An 18009-nucleotide genomic window follows, 5' to 3' on the forward strand; every position below is an offset into this window, starting at 1 on the left:
ATCTAAAAATAGAATCACCTAAATTCCTCATATGAAAATATTTTTTCCAATGTGTTAGTTATTACTTTGATGATGACTCCGCAATTAGTGACAAAATAGCTTGTTTTCGTACTAATAACAAAGCTTGATTGAATTTGTGTAATATATGGTATCATAAGAAACAAATCATAAGAAAAAAAAACTAGGAAACTATTTTCCACTGTTTTTAAAAATAGAAAACTAATTTCTAAATTTGAAAACACGGTTATTAATTCTTTTGGCAAAAAAAATAATTTTTTGAAATTTTGTTCTAAAATAGTGTGTTTTCAAAAAATATATTTCAATTATTTTCATTCACTTGTTTTTTGGGTTGTTTTAGAAAATAATTGTTTATATACAAAATAATAAAAATATTTGAAAACATGAAAAATAGATTGAAAATATTTAAAGTTTCTACAAAGGCCATAAAAAATTATCTTTTATAATTGTTTAAAAAAATATTATGAGTCTATTTGGAACTATTTTTTAAAACAATTTTCTATTCTCTAAAATGAAAAACATAGGAAGCATGTTTGACAACCAAAAACTGTTTTTTTTTTTTTTTCTTTTTTTTTGTTCTTAAGAATAGAAAAAAAGAATGTTATCATAAAATATATTTTAATTGTGTTATGCTATTTTCACTTTTTTTTATAAATGTTTTAAGAAATAATTATACAAACATGTACAATGATTAAAAATAAAACACTATATATATATATATATATATATATATATATATATATATATATATATATATATATATATATAAAATTGAAACATATTTAAAATATTAAAAATATTTTAGATTTCTAAAGTGACTTTTATTCTAAAAGAACTCATAAAATAGTTTTCAAAAACTATTGTAAAAAACCATTTTCAAAATTGTTTTCGAAAACAATTATCAAACAAATCCTATAATTTCAAAATTATTTTTGAAAACGTGGTCAAACAAGCACTAGTTGTTTCTTCTTGGATTGTACCCTATATCTTTTTAAATAAACGGATATAAATCTTCATGTTTATTTAAAATAACATTTGACATTCTAGATTTCAAAATTAACATATAAAAAATTAAGGTGATATAACTATGCAATAACATATAGTATAAAAATGGAAAAAAAATGAAAAGACATATTTGAGATTTTATGACAATGAAACATATTTGTAGACACTAAGCAATTTATTGATAAATTTCATTATTAACAATTATTTAAAAACCAAAAAAAATTAAAAATCAATTAATTTAAAGTATCTAATTAAATGTTACTAGACAATGATGAAAAACAAAAATTTACTTCTTGAGTCGATAAGTTTGATGTTGAATGAGACCAAATTAGAACACTAAACTTACCTATAATCACCTAGAGCTAACATAAATTCAATGTTGTTCTTACTTTAAAGTTATATAGACAACCTTTACCCAATCTATTAAAAATCATAAAGTATTATTTATTTTTGAATAATAATATAACAAAGCATTGAAATTAAAATTATTGGAAGCAATCTTACATATCATTAATTATTTATAATTATATTTATATAAAACCATATAAATAACATGTTACACAATAAATCTTAATTGCCCAAATAATATATATTTATCATATTTTCATACCAATACTAATAAAGCAAAACATTTATATTTAAATAAACTTAAGAGTATAGGACTTAATCTCACATATTTTTAATTATTTTTTTATGATTTATATAAAGTAATAAAAATAAAATAGTATAGTGTAAATATTAATAGGTCAAATAAAAATTAAGAACATGCTATTTAATAATTAAATAAATCATTTAGCTATTTAATAACATCACAATTTAATAACACTATTTAGTGACAAAATTATTCAATTCATCAACAAATAATAAAATCTTTGAGGAAAAAAAATTCATTAGCAAATATAGACAAAAAGCTATAACTTTTAGTGATGAAGTTACTTTCATCCCTAAAAATTATACTTAGTAATGCATAATTTTGTTAACATATGGTTTGTTTTCGTCAAAAAAATGTTTGGAACAAAAAAAATGGCCCTACATTTTCGAGGCCAATATTTTAGTGACAAAAATTTCAAATTTAGCAGGAAAAAGTAAAAAAAAAAATGTTATTTTCAAGGTGAAATTTAATTCGTCCCTAAATTTTCGGTATGAAAAGTATGTTTTCTTGTAATGGTCTCGTTTAGGGATGGCAATGGGGCGGGTCATTTCAGGTACCCGCCCCGCCCCGCCCCTAATGGGACGGGATATTATTTTCCTAAACGGGTATGGGACGGGTTTGAGATTTTTTTTAAACCCGGGGCGGGTTCGGGTATTGCTCCGCCCCGCCTCGCCTCGCCCCGATTATATATAAAATTAAAATTAAAATTAAAATTAAATTAAATTTTAATTTTAAAATTATTTTAATTTAATTTTTATTTTATTATTTTTAATATATAGATAAGAATAAATTATTTTTAATAAAATAAATTATAAAAAATATAATAATTTAATTATTTATAAAATATATTTATTTTAATATAATTAAAAAATTTAAAAGTAATTTAAAAAAATTAAATAAAAAGTTAAACAGGGCGGGTATGGGAATGTAGCATACCCGCCCGCCCCGCCCCACCCCACCCCGTTTAATTTTTTAAATGGGACGGGGATGAGAATTGTTTTAAATAAACGGGGCGGGGTTGGGACGGGGCGCTTCGCCCCGTTGCCATCCCTAGTCTCGTTTCCTTAACACATGAGATAGGAAAATAAAAGAAATGAAATGAAAAAAATTTCTCTTTATGTAAAAGCTAGCTAGGGTTGTTATCTATGTTTCATTTCTTGAAAATACTTTTATATATGCTAATTGGCAAATATGTTTTAGCAATACGATAAAAATTTGATCCGTTCAAAGTTTATACGATAAAAAGTAAGATGAAGTATTCTCAAAATTTTTAAAAGTGATCTTAAAATTTTATCAAATATCTAACTAGTGTAAATTAAGCATTTCCTAACAATTAAAAAAAAAAAGAAAAAGAAAAGGCACTTCTAATCCTCCTAGATCCGTTCAGAGTTTATACTCCATACGCCCATATGAATAAGGGCCTTCCTTGGCCGGTCAACCGGACAGTAGCAGATGTTTGTAAAACAACGATATGCATCATAAATATTTTAAGAATCTTCATAACCAGCAGCTCGATCTTGTTGCTTGCCTTAATTCCCACTGAAAAGGTCTAGTGCACAAGCTCAACGACTCGGATTTTCCTAGTCATAGAAGCAGATGAATAGGGACCAAGTCATGAATAGTAGTTGAAGTTTTATTAATTATCATAGGTTGTTCATATTTTAGGTCTCAAAATGCATGAAACGATACAGATTAAGATGGAGCAACATGGTAGTGCGAAGTTTAAGGCGTATCCATCTAGTTGTTCTTTTGTCTGATCCATTCCACGAAAGAGTCTAGGACCAACGGCCAAGCAAGCTGATCATCATAGTTGTTAAGGTCCGGAAAGCTTATCTGCCAACAAAAGAGTTAAACTTCACAATTAGGTGATTGATAAATGCAAGATCCTCCACACTCCACACCCACCAAAAAAAAAAAATTACCTCATTGCAGAATTGATAAAACCCCATCCATTGATCAAATGTCAGTACCTTGTATTCTTTTTGCATCTGCCACAGATTCATTCTCTTATTAAGCAACAAGTAAGATTTTTTTTGAGTATCCTAACTTACCTAGAGAAGCTGTGACATAGATGCTAGCTAAGCATGACAAATCTTGAACTATTCGGCTAGTTGTATACAATACAACCATAAGATGTATAAAGTATCGTAATATGTATATTTTAATATATTATATGTCAATAGAATGATATATATCCCATGAATTATAGTCAACGAGATTATAATATGTTTATATTTGGTCTTTTTAAAGATAAAAAATTTATTGAATTTTAATATTTGATATTTGTGATGTTTGTTTTAAAAAAATATATGAAATAATATAAAAAGTATTATTTGAAAATCATTCTATAATTGATAAATTTAGTATTTTATTAATAATATTATAGTTAAAATATTTAAAATTTATAAATTAAAATATATATCATATTACGTTGTTAAGTATAGAAAATAATTTGTATTTATTAAATAATACATGTATCATTGCTACATTATGGTATATTTTATACATTTTTATTTTTTTTATTACATACAATTTTAACCTTTTTAAATCAAAATTATTTGTTTTATAAAATGAGTAATATAGAGAATTAAAAGAAATATAAAATTTTTTATAAGAAGTAAATTTATAATCCATGAGGTTGGTACAACTTAGGATTATAAGATTATATTTGGTTTTTGAAAAATTTGAAAGAAAATGTAAAATAAATAAATAAATAAAACATAAAGAAACAATGAAAGAAAACAAATTCAAAATCAATATATTATTTTTATTTACTTGTTCAAACTTATTTCACTTACCTTAACTCACCGGTATAAAAATTTAACAATTTTAAAATATATAATTTCTCAAATAGTTTTTTTATATTGGATTTTTTTATAAAATAGTCGAATATAAAAAATCATTTTTTTAATTTTTTTATATATTCTTTTTTTTTTTTTTAGTATTTCCGATATTATAGAGAGAAAAAAAAGGTAGGATATATCCCTCCACCATAATTCTATTATATCTACTAAACCGTGAGATAGGATATACTACTGCACATGGATAGGAATCATAGGATATTGTTCCATGGATCGGGCAAACCAAACACGGCCCTACTGTGTTTTTACTTTTGAGTGGATTAAAAATACCGATTCCACCAAGAAAGACGAGAGAGGAAGAGCACACACACCTGTAGATACTGGGTGAAGGAATCCACCTGAGGGCGGAACTGGGAACCTAGAACTATCTTCAGCAGTAGACAGATGCTGCCAATGTCCACCGTCTTCTGCCGCTCTTCTGAAACAGGCACATGAAATAACCAAATAAATGCATGAAATTAAAAGCTTAATTATTCCGTTATTCATTTGAAAGCATGCAAACTTACCTGTGAGGCTGTACCGGAACGCAAAAGCGTAGAAATCCTTGAAATTCGAAGGCCTCATTACCTAATTTTATATACACAAATACAACACAGGCAACAATTTTCACCCAATCTCCCGGCCGGACTACTCCTCTAAATGTAAAACAAAATAAAATGCTTACCTCTCTCTCCAACGCTGGGAGTGCTCTCTGTAACTTCTCCAGGGAGTTAGCTTCCAGAGCTTTCAGGCCCCTCCGCCACTCATCCTGACCACCAGAGCTACTGATTTTAGCTGACCTACTCTTTAATTCTTTCTCACTCACATCTCATGAGGGTGCATGGGGCTAATTACCTGAGTTATAAATCCCTGCTTTTTCGCTTTCATTTTCCTGCAGACATACATCCAGGCCCATCATCAGTCATCTACAGTCATTGGACTAATGAAACATAGACTACTCCAACGACATACCATGCAAGCATCAGCATTCTCACATCATCCGCACCCACCTTTAAATCTGAACAAAGTTCCTCTATGCCTGATGCCCTTATTGTTCAAATTTTGATGGAAAATGTGAGGTAATAGCATGAAGAAGATGACTGAGATCAAATAGTGTATACTTACTCGATCAAGTTTGTCATTTCATTTGCGTATGTATCGAATAGTTTATCTATCTGCTCCAACAGCTGCATTAAGGCTATATTTGAAGCTGAACAACATATCATATCGTTATACAACATGCATCACATCAACTCCCATGCAAATAAACTGATTCAATATACAAACTAACGTTAAACGCACTTAAAAATAACTTGTTTTAGAGCAATCAGTTTTAAACTTTATGATTAAAAGTGAGTCAGTTTCTCAGCAGCCAAACGCAAGGATTAAACAAGAAGCTAGTCGTGAATATTAGAAAGAATATTCCTCGTGTAACCTTCAGCCACCAACTCTATAGAATCCGCGAATTGAATGGCAGGTAGAATGTTCTTCCTATCAACCTGAAAAGCTGCTTTTTATCCTCGAAGTCCTATCTCTTGATTCTCTTCCAGATTCCTAGTATTTTTCTTTTCTTTTTTTCTTTTCTTTTTCTTTTTGTCTAAGCAGGGCTCGAAATAAGACCCGAAATTTTGAAAATCAAAATATAAAATTAAGAAATTAAAATAAAAAAATTAAAAAAGCAAAATCAAAAACAGTCTAGCCACTTGATGAAATCCATTCAACTTGCATTCCTCAAATCATCCCAAGCCGTAATGGAAGTCACATCATTCTCCATAAAATTATTATTATTATTATTTTAATAATAATCTTTTATTTAAGAGAGAGACACGTAAACTCCTTGCAATCTAACCCAGATTGGAGAGAGAAAAGTTAAAAGCTACGGAAAAGAGAGGGAAAAAAAAATATCAATGACGCAATCCAAAGCAACTTAACAGTTAACACTAAGAAATAGAATAGAAGCCGAAGAGAAGGATCCTAAGACTCTGTTTGGTTGACTAGAAAATGGAGGGAAGAAATACAAAGGTTGTGTACACTTCATTGTTGATATTTAAAATGGACCAGAAAGATAAGTAGTTCTTTTTGCTTTTCTATCATTTTCATCCAGTTTCCCAGCATCCAAACGCACCTAAAACAACCGCATTACGAAAAACGTGAACAGAAACAATACTGACCCTGCGTTTGGTTGCTGAAAAAAACAAAAAACAAAAGAAAAAGGTTTAAAACCACTTTTTTGGAATTTTCCCACCAAACAAACAACACCAAATTATGAAAAAAAATTTCTTTCTTCTTTTCCCACTTTCCTCCGGTTTCTGAGCAACCAAACAGACCATACCCATAAGCGATCAAACAATGATACAATGATGGGGTTACCGGAATGAAAGAGATCAACGTCATTCGCTTTGATCGACATTGGATTGGGTGATCCCGTCTTTCTTGGGAAAGACATCGCTGTTGGGAATGGGGAACGTCGGATTTGATGACCGGAACCAAATCAAAAACCCAAATCGAAATCAGAAGTGTAGGTTAAAGTGAGTGCAGGGAGTGAAAATTCCGAAGCAGTATGGGATGAAGAGAGAGTGGGATGAAGAGAGAGTGTGAGTGTGAGTGTTCGTTTCGGGGGAAGAAGCTTCGGTTACGTTACGTCATTTGGCACCTTACTTCTTTCTGACACGCCGCAAATTTAGTACTTGTGGACTTTCATTTTGAGTTTCCATCTTTATGAATTTAATGTGTTCTGAATTTTTTTAATGCTTATGCATCCTATTTTTCTAAATAAATAATTAATACCCATTTTAAAATGGTTAAAAAATAAATTAAAGTGGGATTAATTAATGAGATTTCTTTTGTAAAATTTTGATATTACTACCGTCACTCCAAACAAAAACAACTTATTAAGTAAAACTTAATACTGTTTGTTTTTTTTTTAATTTTTTATTGAAAGGAATTTGCTTTTAGGATTTAGATTATTTGTTTTTCTAGTTTTTGATGATTTATTATTGAATTCTTAAAATGTTTAGCTAAACAAAAAAAAGCAAGTTTTTTAAACCTCCCCAAATCATGATTGTAACCCGATGCCCGACACCCAACCTTAGCCCATCCCTTGTAGCTCTCTAGTCTCAATTACAACCAGCAATCCCCAACCCTCACCTCATCCATGTGTAGCTCATTGATTCCATGACTATCACTAAGCTTTTTCAAGGTAATTTCTTCCCTTTTAAAGCCAAGTCAACTAGGAACAGTGCTTCTCCCTTTTTCCCTGTAAAAGATGTTCAGATAGGTTGTTCGGACACACCCTTTGAAGCTCAAGTCAGATGATTAAAGTCAACATTTGAGGTTTCCCCATTTGTAGAAGCTTAAGAAAAAGTTTCTGGTAGGTGTGCATGTACCTTGATCTTGAACTAGAGGAGGGTTTTTATAGTGTCTAGAACGATGTCACATCTATGCTGAGATGGCTTCTTAACTTTCGTAGTCATGATGACAACACAGTTGATGACAAAACAATCATCACCCTTTAAGAGGCTGATAGGGATTGCTAGTGAGGTGACCTGATGGTTCACTTGTCACCTCAGCCTATAGGCGGTATGGTGCAGTGTATAGCAGGTCACCTACGGAAATAAGGTGAATTCCCATCGAGCGTGTTTCTGGCATAAGGAGAATGATTGCTTGTGAGAGTGGGTCGGGAAACCCATTCGGAATGCATTGTGTAGTTTTAGAGGAACACCGCGTGATCAGTTACTGATACTTCTAATCCGGATTGGATATTCGGATCTGATTACGTTCGTCCAAAAAGAGATAGAAGGATGTCACGTGGAGCAAAGGTGACATGTCATGTGGTCATATGGGGAAGCCCCTTGCATTCCCCATTTTTTCTCTTTATTTAGGTTTCAGCTTTCGTTCGTGCTCTTTCTCAGCAATGGGGTTGTTGGGCTTTGTGGAGCCTAGTTTTGTTTGATCTGGTTTGACAACCCGACCCGAATAATATTGCATGGCTTTTTAATGGGAGATTTATTGAGGCCTGTTGGGCCCGTTTAGCCCATTGTGGAACCACCTTTTGTAATTAGGGTTTTTTAGTGTGGTAGGGTTGTCGTGTTATATATATAGAGAGAATATTGTAGCCGCCACAGATTGTACTCTGTATTCTTCCCTGATAATAGTGATATCCCTGCAACTCCGTGGATGTAGGCAAATTGCCGAACCACGTAAATACTGTCTTGTGCGTGTGATTGTTTTTTCTTTGGCGTTTGTTTTCTCTAATTTTTGTTTCTCACGGGTTGGGAATTCGGTTTAATTCCCTACAACTGGTATCAGAGTCTAGGGTTAGGTTTGAGTGGGAGCAATGACAGAGGAAGCAGGAAAGGCGTCTGGAATAGAAAAGTTTGATGGCACAGACTTTGCGTATTGGAGGATGCAGATTGAAGATTATCTCTATGGGAGGAAATTGCATCTGCCTTTTTTGGGGACAAAACCTGAGAGTATGAAGGCTGAGGAATGGGCGCTTCTTGACAGACAGGTTCTAGGAGTTATTAGGTTAACTCTATCTAGGTCTGTTGCACATAATGTTGTAAAGGAGAAGACCACAGCAGATTTGATGAAGGCTTTGTCCGGTATGTATGAAAAGTCGTCCGCAAACAATAAGGTGCATCTGATGAAGAAATTGTTTAATTTGAAGATGGCAGAGAATGCATCAGTAGCACAACATCTAAATGAATTTAATACAATCACAAATCAATTGTCGTCTGTAGAAATTGATTTTGATGATGAGATTCGTGCTCTGATCGTCTTGGCTTCTTTGCCAAACAGTTGGGAGGCAATGAGGATGGTAGTAAGCAATTTTACGGGAAAGGAAAAGCTCAAGTACAATGATATACGAGATTTAATTCTGGCTGAGGAGATTCGCCGAAGAGATGCAGGTGAAACCTCAGGATCTGGTTCTGCCCTAAACCTTGAGACAAGAGGTAGAGGTAATAACAGAAATTCAAATCAATGTAGATCAAATTCCAGAAATTCTAATCGGAACAAAAGCAAATCTAGATCAGGCCAACAAGTACAATGCTGGAATTGTGGGAAATAGGTCACTTTAAAAGGCAATGCAAAAGCCCTAAGAAGAAGAATGAAGATGATTCTGCTAATGTTGTAACAGAAGAGGTACAAGATGCATTACTTCTTGCAGTAGACAGTCCACTTGATGATTGGGTTTTGGATTCAGGAGCTTCGTTTCATACCACTCCACACCGAGAAATCATACAGAATTATGTTGCAGGTGATTTTGGTAAGGTGTATTTGGCTGATGGTTCAGCCTTGGATGTTGTGGGTCTGGGAGACGTCCGAATATCATTGCCCAATGGGTCTGTTTGGTTACTGGAGAAGGTTCGACATATTCCTGACATGAGGAGGAATCTGATTTCTGTTGGATAACTTGATGATGAAGGACATGCAATACTATTTGTTGGTGGTACTTGGAAGGTTACAAAGGGAGCTAGGGTATTGGCTCGTGGAAAGAAGACTGATACTCTGTATATGACCTCATGTCCAAGAAACACAATTGCAGTTGCTGATGCAAGTATTGATACAAGTCTATGGCACCGTAGACTTGGTCACATGAGTGAGAAAGTGATGAAGATGTTGTTGTCAAAAGGAAAACTACCAGAATTGAAGTCCATTGATTTTGACATGTGTGAAATATGCATCTTAGGAAAGCAAAAAAATGTGAGCTTTTTGAAAACCGGCAGGACACCGAAGGCTGAAAAATTGGAACTAGTACACACTGATTTGTGGGGGCCTTCTCCGGTTGCATCCCTAGGAGGTTCAAGGTACTACATCACCTTTATTGATGACTCAAGTAGAAAGGTATGGGTTTATTTTCTGAAAAATAAATTTGATGTATTTGAAACCTTTAAGAAGTGGAAGGCCATGGTTGAGACAGAAACAGACTTGAAAGTAAAATGTCTAAGGTCAGATAATGGAGGAGAGTACATAGATGGAGGGTTCAGTGAGTATTGTGTTGCACAGGGAATTAGAATGGAGAAGACCATTCCTGGGACACCACAGCAGAATGGTGTGGCTGAGCGCATAAACAGAACTCTCAATGAGCGTGCTAGAAGTATGAGGTTGCATGCTGGACTACCAAAAACTTTTTGGGCTGATGCTGTTAGCACTGCAGCTTACCTGATAAACCGAGGACCATCAGTTCCCATGGAGTTCAGACTTCCTAAGGAGGTTTGGAGCGGTAAAGAGGTGAAGTTTTCACATTTAAAAGTTTTTTGTTGTATTTCTTATGTTCATATTGATTCTAATGCTCGTAGTAAACTTGATACAAAGTCAAAAATATGTTTTTTCATTGGCTATGGTGATGAGAAATTTGGCTATAGGTTTTGGGATGAACAAAACAGGAAAATCATCAGAAGTAGAAATGTGATATTTAATGAACAGGTTATGTACAAGGACAGGTCAACTGTAGTGTCAGATGTTACAGAGATAGATAAAAAGAAATCTAAGTTTGTCAACTTAGATGAATTGACTGAAAGTATTGTCCAAAAAGGGGGTGAAGAAGATAAGGAGAATGTAAATTCACAGGTAGATTTGAGTACACCTGTAGCTGAAGTTCGCAGATCTTCCAGGAACATTAGACCTCCGCAGCGTTATTCACCTGTTTTAAATTATCTCCTGTTGACTGATGGTGGTGAGCCAGAGTGTTATGATGAAGCCTTGCAAGATGAGAATTCAAGCAAGTGGGAGTTAGCCATGAATGATGAGATGGATTCCCTGTTGGGAAATCAGACATGGGAACTAACTGAATTGCCAGTAGGAAAGAAGGCTTTGCACAACAAGTGGGTATACAGAATAAAGAATGAGCATGATGGTAGCAAACGTTACAAGGCCAGATTAGTTGTTAAAGGGTTCCAGCAGAAGGAGGGCATTGACTACACAGAGATATTTTCTCCAATTGTGAAGATGTCAACAATTAGACTTGTACTTGGAATGGTGGCTGCAGAAAACTTACATCTTGAACAGTTAGATGTGAAGACAACATTCCTTCATGGTGACTTGGAGGAAGACCTTTACATGATTCAGCCAGAAGGGTTCATTGTTCAGGGACAAGAGAGTCTAGTCTGCAAACTGAGAAAGAGCTTGTATGGCCTTAAACAAGCTCCTAGATAGTGGTACAAGAAGTTTGACAGTTTTATGCATAGAATTGGGTTCAAGAGATGTGAAACTGATCACTGTTGTTATGTTAAGTCTTTTGACAATTCTTACATCATATTACTGTTGTATGTGGATGATATACTTATTGCAGGGTCTGACATTGAGAAGATTAATAATCTGAAGAAGCAATTGTCCAAACAATTTGCAATGAAGGATTTGGGAGCTGCAAAGCAAATCCTTGGTATGAGAATCATTAGAGATAAGGCTAATGGTACATTGAAGCTTTCACAATCAGAGTATGTGAAGAAAGTTCTCAGCAGGTTCAACATGAATGAAACTAAACCAGTGAGCACACCCTTGGGGAGCCATTTCAAACTAAGCAAAGAACAGTCACCTAAGACAGAAGAAGAAAGGGACCATATGAGCAAGGTGCCCTATGCCTCAGCTATTGGCAGCTTGATGTATGCTATGGTGTGTACAAGGCCAGACATTGCACATGTAGTGGGAGTTGTGAGCAGATTCATGAGTAGGCCTGGAAAGCAGCATTAGGAGGCAGTCAAGTGGACTAAGATATCTGAAGGGTTCATTAGATACATGTCTTTGCTTCATAGGTACAAGTTTGAAATTGCAAGGTTATGTAGATGCTGATTTTGCTGGTGATATTGATAGTAGAAAGAGTACTACTGGGTTTGTTTTTACTCTAGGTGGTACAGCTATATCATGGGTTTCAAACCTACAGAAGATTGTTACTTTGTCTACTACAGAAGCTGAGTATGTTGCAGCAACTGAAGCTGGAAAGGAGATGATTTGGCTACATGGTTTCTTAGATGAATTGGATAAGAAGCAGGAGATGGGCATTCTACACAGTGACAGTCAGAGTGCAATTTTTCTTGCCAAAAATTCGGCTTTTCATTCAAAGTCGAAGCATATACAAACAAAATACCACTTTATCTGTTATCTTGTTGAAGATAAACTGGTAATACTTGAGAAGATTTGTGGATCTAAGAACCCGGCAGACATGTTGACTAAGGGTGTCACTATTGAGAAGTTGAAGCTGTGTGCAGCTTCAATTGGTCTTCTAGCTTGAGAACAGGAGGATGAGTTGTAGGGATGAGGGATTGTTTCTTGGAGGATAGCGGTTTGATGTTGGTGATTGAACTAGTCTCCAAGTGGGAGATTTGTTGGGCTTTGTGGAGCCTAGTTTTGTTTGATCCAGTTTGACAACCCGACCCAAATAATATTGCATGGCTTTTTAATGGGAGATTTATTGAGGCCTGTTGGACCCGTTTAGCCCATTGTGGAACCACTTTTTGTAATTAGGGTTTTTTAGTGTGGTAGGGTTGTCGTGTTATATATATAGAGAGAATATTGTAGCCGCCACAGATTGTACTCTGTATTCTTCCCTGATAATAGTGATATCCCTGCAACTCCGTGGATGTAGGTAAATTGCCGAACCACGTAAATACTGTCTTGTGCGTGTGATTGTTTTTTCTTTGGCATTTGTTTTCTCTAATTTTTGTTTCTCACGGGTTGGGAATTCGGTTTAATTCCCTACAGGGGTTAAACTATAGGTAGAATGGTTGTTTTATGTTTGGAAATAGTTTATTAATATCTTATCTGATACGATTCTTTATGATTCTTATATCAATGGTTTATTTTGGGGTTTTGTGGGAAATTTTGATTTCGTGGAAGTGAGTGTGATGGGTTTACAAGTTCAATGAGGAAGGTTGATGGTGGGGGCGCGGATGGGGCGATAGTGGGGTGGCAGAGAGATGTCGGACCATGTCGGTGGAGATGGGCATGTGGTGGGGCCGCTGCAATAGTGGCATGAAGTGGCAGCGGTGTTGGAGGAAGAAAGTGAGGTTTCGTCTACTTGTCCAATGGGTTGGTGTTGATGGGGATCCATGAGATCTGGCTGTGGATGGCGGAAACTGGAAACTGAGAGGAGATCACCGTTTTCTGCCTTAAAAAGCCTTGTTTCTTTTTTCTTTTCTGCGACAGCTTGGTCATATGTGTTTTTCTGCTTTAAACTAAGAGAACCGCGTTGTGCTCTTGGATCCCAGTGTCACAGGTCAGGCTGCTCGACCAGACCCATTGCTCAAACATCTAGAAATGATAGCGAGGTGGATTGGATGAGTTATTCCATCCCAATCCAATTCCATTGTTTAAGCATATTTTCCTCTACCCTAAAAAGATTCAAATGAAACAAATACGAGAATTTCTATATCGGTTTCCTCCTATCTCTTTAATTTTTTAAATTTAATTATATTGTAAATAAATATAATTTATAAATAAATTTTGTAATTTATTTTAATAATAAATAATTTCTTTCTTTTTTACTTTATATGTGTTAGAAAAAAGAAAAAAGAAAAAATTATTATTATTTCATAAAAATAATTTTTCAGATTCTTAAGTTTAAATACTTTATTTCAATTATATAAAAAATATATATATTAATTATTTTTTGTAAGGATGATAATGATAAATTATTTATTATAACAATTTTATTATTTTGAACTTTGTAGAAATACGTTAAATTATATTTTTTTAATACATTAAAATATTAAGATATTGGTTTTTAATATATAAAAAAACAAACGGGTTAATACTTAATAGAAATAAAATATTAAAAAAACAAATAACTTAATACTTAATACTATTAAATATTATTTAGTATTAAGTTAAATATAAGTTCTATTTATAATTAAGCCAAAAAAAAAAACAAACATCACCTTATTATTTAATGACTTAATTGATTTTACATTAAATTATACTTAACTTATTGACTTAAAACTCATTACTAAATTTCTACTTTAAGTATTAAAATTATTTGATAAAATTTATTCTAAATTATCAAATTGACATATTTATTCGCATAAATTATAATTAGGATAAAGAAAGTCCAATAACAATCTAGAATAACAAAAGAGATTCTTGAAGTAATTAAGACAAATGAGGATAAAAATGTAAAGCGAAAATATAAAATCAAGGAATAAGTTAATTATTTTTATTTATTACTTAAAATTGTTTTTAATTTTAAGTTATACTATTAAATTATTTTACCAAATATATTTAATTTACTTAATGGTTTAAATTAAGGTATTAAGTTATCAAGTTGTTTACCAAACACAAGCCACTAAATGATCTATTAAATAAATAATTTTTAAATTTTTTAAAATTTAAATATAAAAAAAATTCGAAATAATTTTTTTATTTTCCATTTTTATTTAAAATATTTTATAAAAAACAATTAAAAAAAATACTCTAAATATGTTGTAAACAAATAATTTTCTTTTCAATTTTATAAAAAGAATTTGAAAACAAATTTGTGGAGAAAAATGTATTTAAAAAAGGGGCTAATTAGTGGATGTTGGTTTAAAAAATGTTTTTATGATTTGCGCATAAGAGATGAGGAAATTAAGGAAACCCAACAAGAAAGTTAGTTAAATAACGGTTTATAGTTTAACCGTAATAAACGGTCATGCCCATGGTATATCCGTTAAAATAGCCGGAAGATAAAATTTTTTAAAATAAAATAAAATAAAAGAATAAAAATGTGGTTGAATGGCTATGAGTGTTAATAGTAAATCAGAGGCTTTTGCATGTAGAAAAAGGGCGAGGTGGTCATGAAATCATTTGAAATAATAAAAGAAGGGAAGAGGAAAATAAATAATAAATTTAAAATTAATAAATTATTTTTATATTTTTTTAAATATATATTTCAATTATTTTTTAAAAGTTAAAATTAATAAATTATTTTTACATATTATTTTTTAACTCATTTCAATTATTTCAATATTTTTATATAAGGATACATGAGTTTGTAACTAATTTTTATTATATTTATTTGATTTTTTTTATATTTGTCATTATGAACCAAATATATATATAAAAAAATAATTTTCTTTAGTATTTTTTTTTCACTTCTTATACTTTTTCGAGAAATGGTTTTATTATATTTGTTTTTACAAAAAAAAAACATAAATAAATAATCAAATAAATATATTTAAATTAATTAAATATTTATATATTTTCAAATTATTTAATCTTTATATAGATTAGTTAAAATAAGAGAAAAATGTTTTCAAAAAATAAATTATTGGGTTTAAATTTATTTTAATTTTTTTTTTCATTTTATTTTTCATTTCTGTCTTCATTTTTTAACATTTTCTCTTAAATTTTTTAGGAACAAAATATGATGTTAACATTTTTTTTTCCCATTTTCTTAGTACTTTTCTCAAACCAGATAAAGCTTTAAATTTTTAAATTTTATAAGTGTTAGATATAATATATTTAATTAATATTTTATCCTTTGTATTGTCTTATTAATCAAATTAACAAATTATATTAATACATGTAATTAATTTTTTGTCCTCTATAAATTGCCTTATTAATGAAATTAAAAGAATTACATTAAAAGTATTTTCAAAATAATAATTAACTAACTAAAAAAATAATTATAAATTACATTAAATTATATGTTATTTAATTTGTGATAAATTTAATCTTATTTAATTGTATGTGATTTTAACCATAAAAAATACTACGATCACTTTGATAAATCCTTTATCATGTCACATTTTGTCCATTTGGATGCATTTAAGCTATCTTTGGTTCCCGAAAAATTTTAGAGAAAATATAAGGGAAATAAAATATAAAGGAAAAGTAGAAAAAAAAAAGGTGAAGAAAAATAAAAAATAAATTAAAAGTTAATAAATTGTTTTTTATATATTACTTTAAACTCATTTTATTTATTTTAACTCATTAATATAATGATTATTGGAAAGTATCTTTAAATTTCTAATTAATATATATTTCTTTTTATAAAGAACATTGTAGAGAATATTTCGTAAGTTGATATATTATTGTAATATTATATTTCATTATAGAATAAAGAAAGTTGTTGAAAATACTTTTATAAATATTTTAGGTCATGAGGGGAAAAAGTCATGAGATGGAGATAAGTTTGTAAAGATGAGGTGGTTAAAGATGTGAAGAAGAATAATAGATACCCATTAATTGTATTTGATTCTATTCTTTATAATATTCTATATTGTATAGTGAAATGATTTTCTCGTTTGTGAATGTAAGTATGGTTGATTGAATCACGTTAAAACATCATTCACCTTTGTGTCAATTATTTTATTTTTTATCCTTAAATTAATCTTATTTGCATAAAAACTTTCCTTGACGCAATAAACTAGTATTAGAGCTTAAGTTGAAGATTTTTAAAAAGACAAAATATTACGGAACACATAAGATAAAGACAAAATAAATTTTAATTTAAGGTTTGAGTCGATTGTTCCATCGAGATGTGATACAAAAATAGTCAATCATAAAGATAGAAATTTGATTTAATGAAATTTGTTTGAAGGTAGAGATTGTTGAAAAGTGTACCAAATTCCTAATTAATACAAATTCTTTTTGTAAAGAATATTTCTTGATATATTATTGTAATATTACATTTTCTTATAAAATAAAAAAGTTGATGGAAATATCTTTATAAAGTGGAGCAAGGGACTCATGGTTTACAATGTGGATACAAGAATGAAGAAACATAAAATATTTCAGGAATCCAATAATTGGATCTGGTTTTATTTTTTGTAATATTCTATATTGTATAGCAAAATGATTTTTTTTCATCTATAGACGTAGACATGATTGGTTGAACTATGTTAAAACCTCGTGTAACTTTGTGTTGATTATTTTATCTTTTTGTCATTGAATTAATATTATTTACATAAAAGTTTTCGTTTACATAACAAATATTAAATAATTTTAAAATACATAAGTTTTTAATTATATTTGATTTTTTTTTTATATTTTTCATAGGACAACCAAATATGAAAAAAATTATTTTATTTTTCAATTTTTTTTATTTCCTTAGTATTTTGTAGAATCAAATACATCCTTATTGTTTTTTATTTTGAAATTAGAAATTTTCAAATAAAATTATATCATTTTATATAAAGAGTATGGATTTACATTATGGTTTTAAAATTTTGAAATAGTAAATATTTGTTGACATCTCAAAATTGTTTGTAAAATTTTTAAAATCATGACCATTTTTAATGTAAACTTTTAAAAATTATTATATATAAAATTTATTACTATTTTTATTTTAAAAATTGTAAATAGGGAGCGTATACAGACGGACATTTTATTATATTTTTATTTTATTTATTTATTAAAAAAAAAAAAAAAAAAAAAAAAACTCTTTTTACACACCAAAGAGGCCATTAATGGATTTTCTCTTACCATGTAACCCATCTCATTCTGCATTCTGGGCTTTCATCTCGTGGCCCAAACTAGTATTAACCCTATAAATCCAATCCATTTTTCACCGTCAAC

The 18009-nt window shown here is 30.8% G+C and overlaps 1 protein-coding gene across 1 annotated transcript; it reads right to left on the reverse strand.

Annotated features, from left to right (window-relative positions):
* Positions 1 to 3412: 3412 nt before the first annotated feature.
* LOC117924767 (DCN1-like protein 5) lies at positions 3413 to 6961 on the reverse strand. Its single transcript, XM_034843482.1, has 10 exons — positions 6848 to 6961; positions 6574 to 6640; positions 5641 to 5725; positions 5488 to 5562; positions 5371 to 5407; positions 5201 to 5284; positions 5043 to 5103; positions 4848 to 4954; positions 3598 to 3663; positions 3413 to 3508 (listed from the first exon to the last, which is right to left on the reverse strand). The coding sequence occupies exons 1-10, from the start codon at positions 6959 to 6961 to the stop codon at positions 3413 to 3415; spliced, it is 792 nt and encodes a 263-aa protein (XP_034699373.1).
* Positions 6962 to 18009: the final 11048 nt, after the last annotated feature.

The sequence above is a fragment of the Vitis riparia genome, chromosome 11 (assembly GCF_004353265.1).
Source record: "Vitis riparia cultivar Riparia Gloire de Montpellier isolate 1030 chromosome 11, EGFV_Vit.rip_1.0, whole genome shotgun sequence".
NCBI classification, from domain to species: Eukaryota; Viridiplantae; Streptophyta; class Magnoliopsida; order Vitales; family Vitaceae; genus Vitis; species Vitis riparia.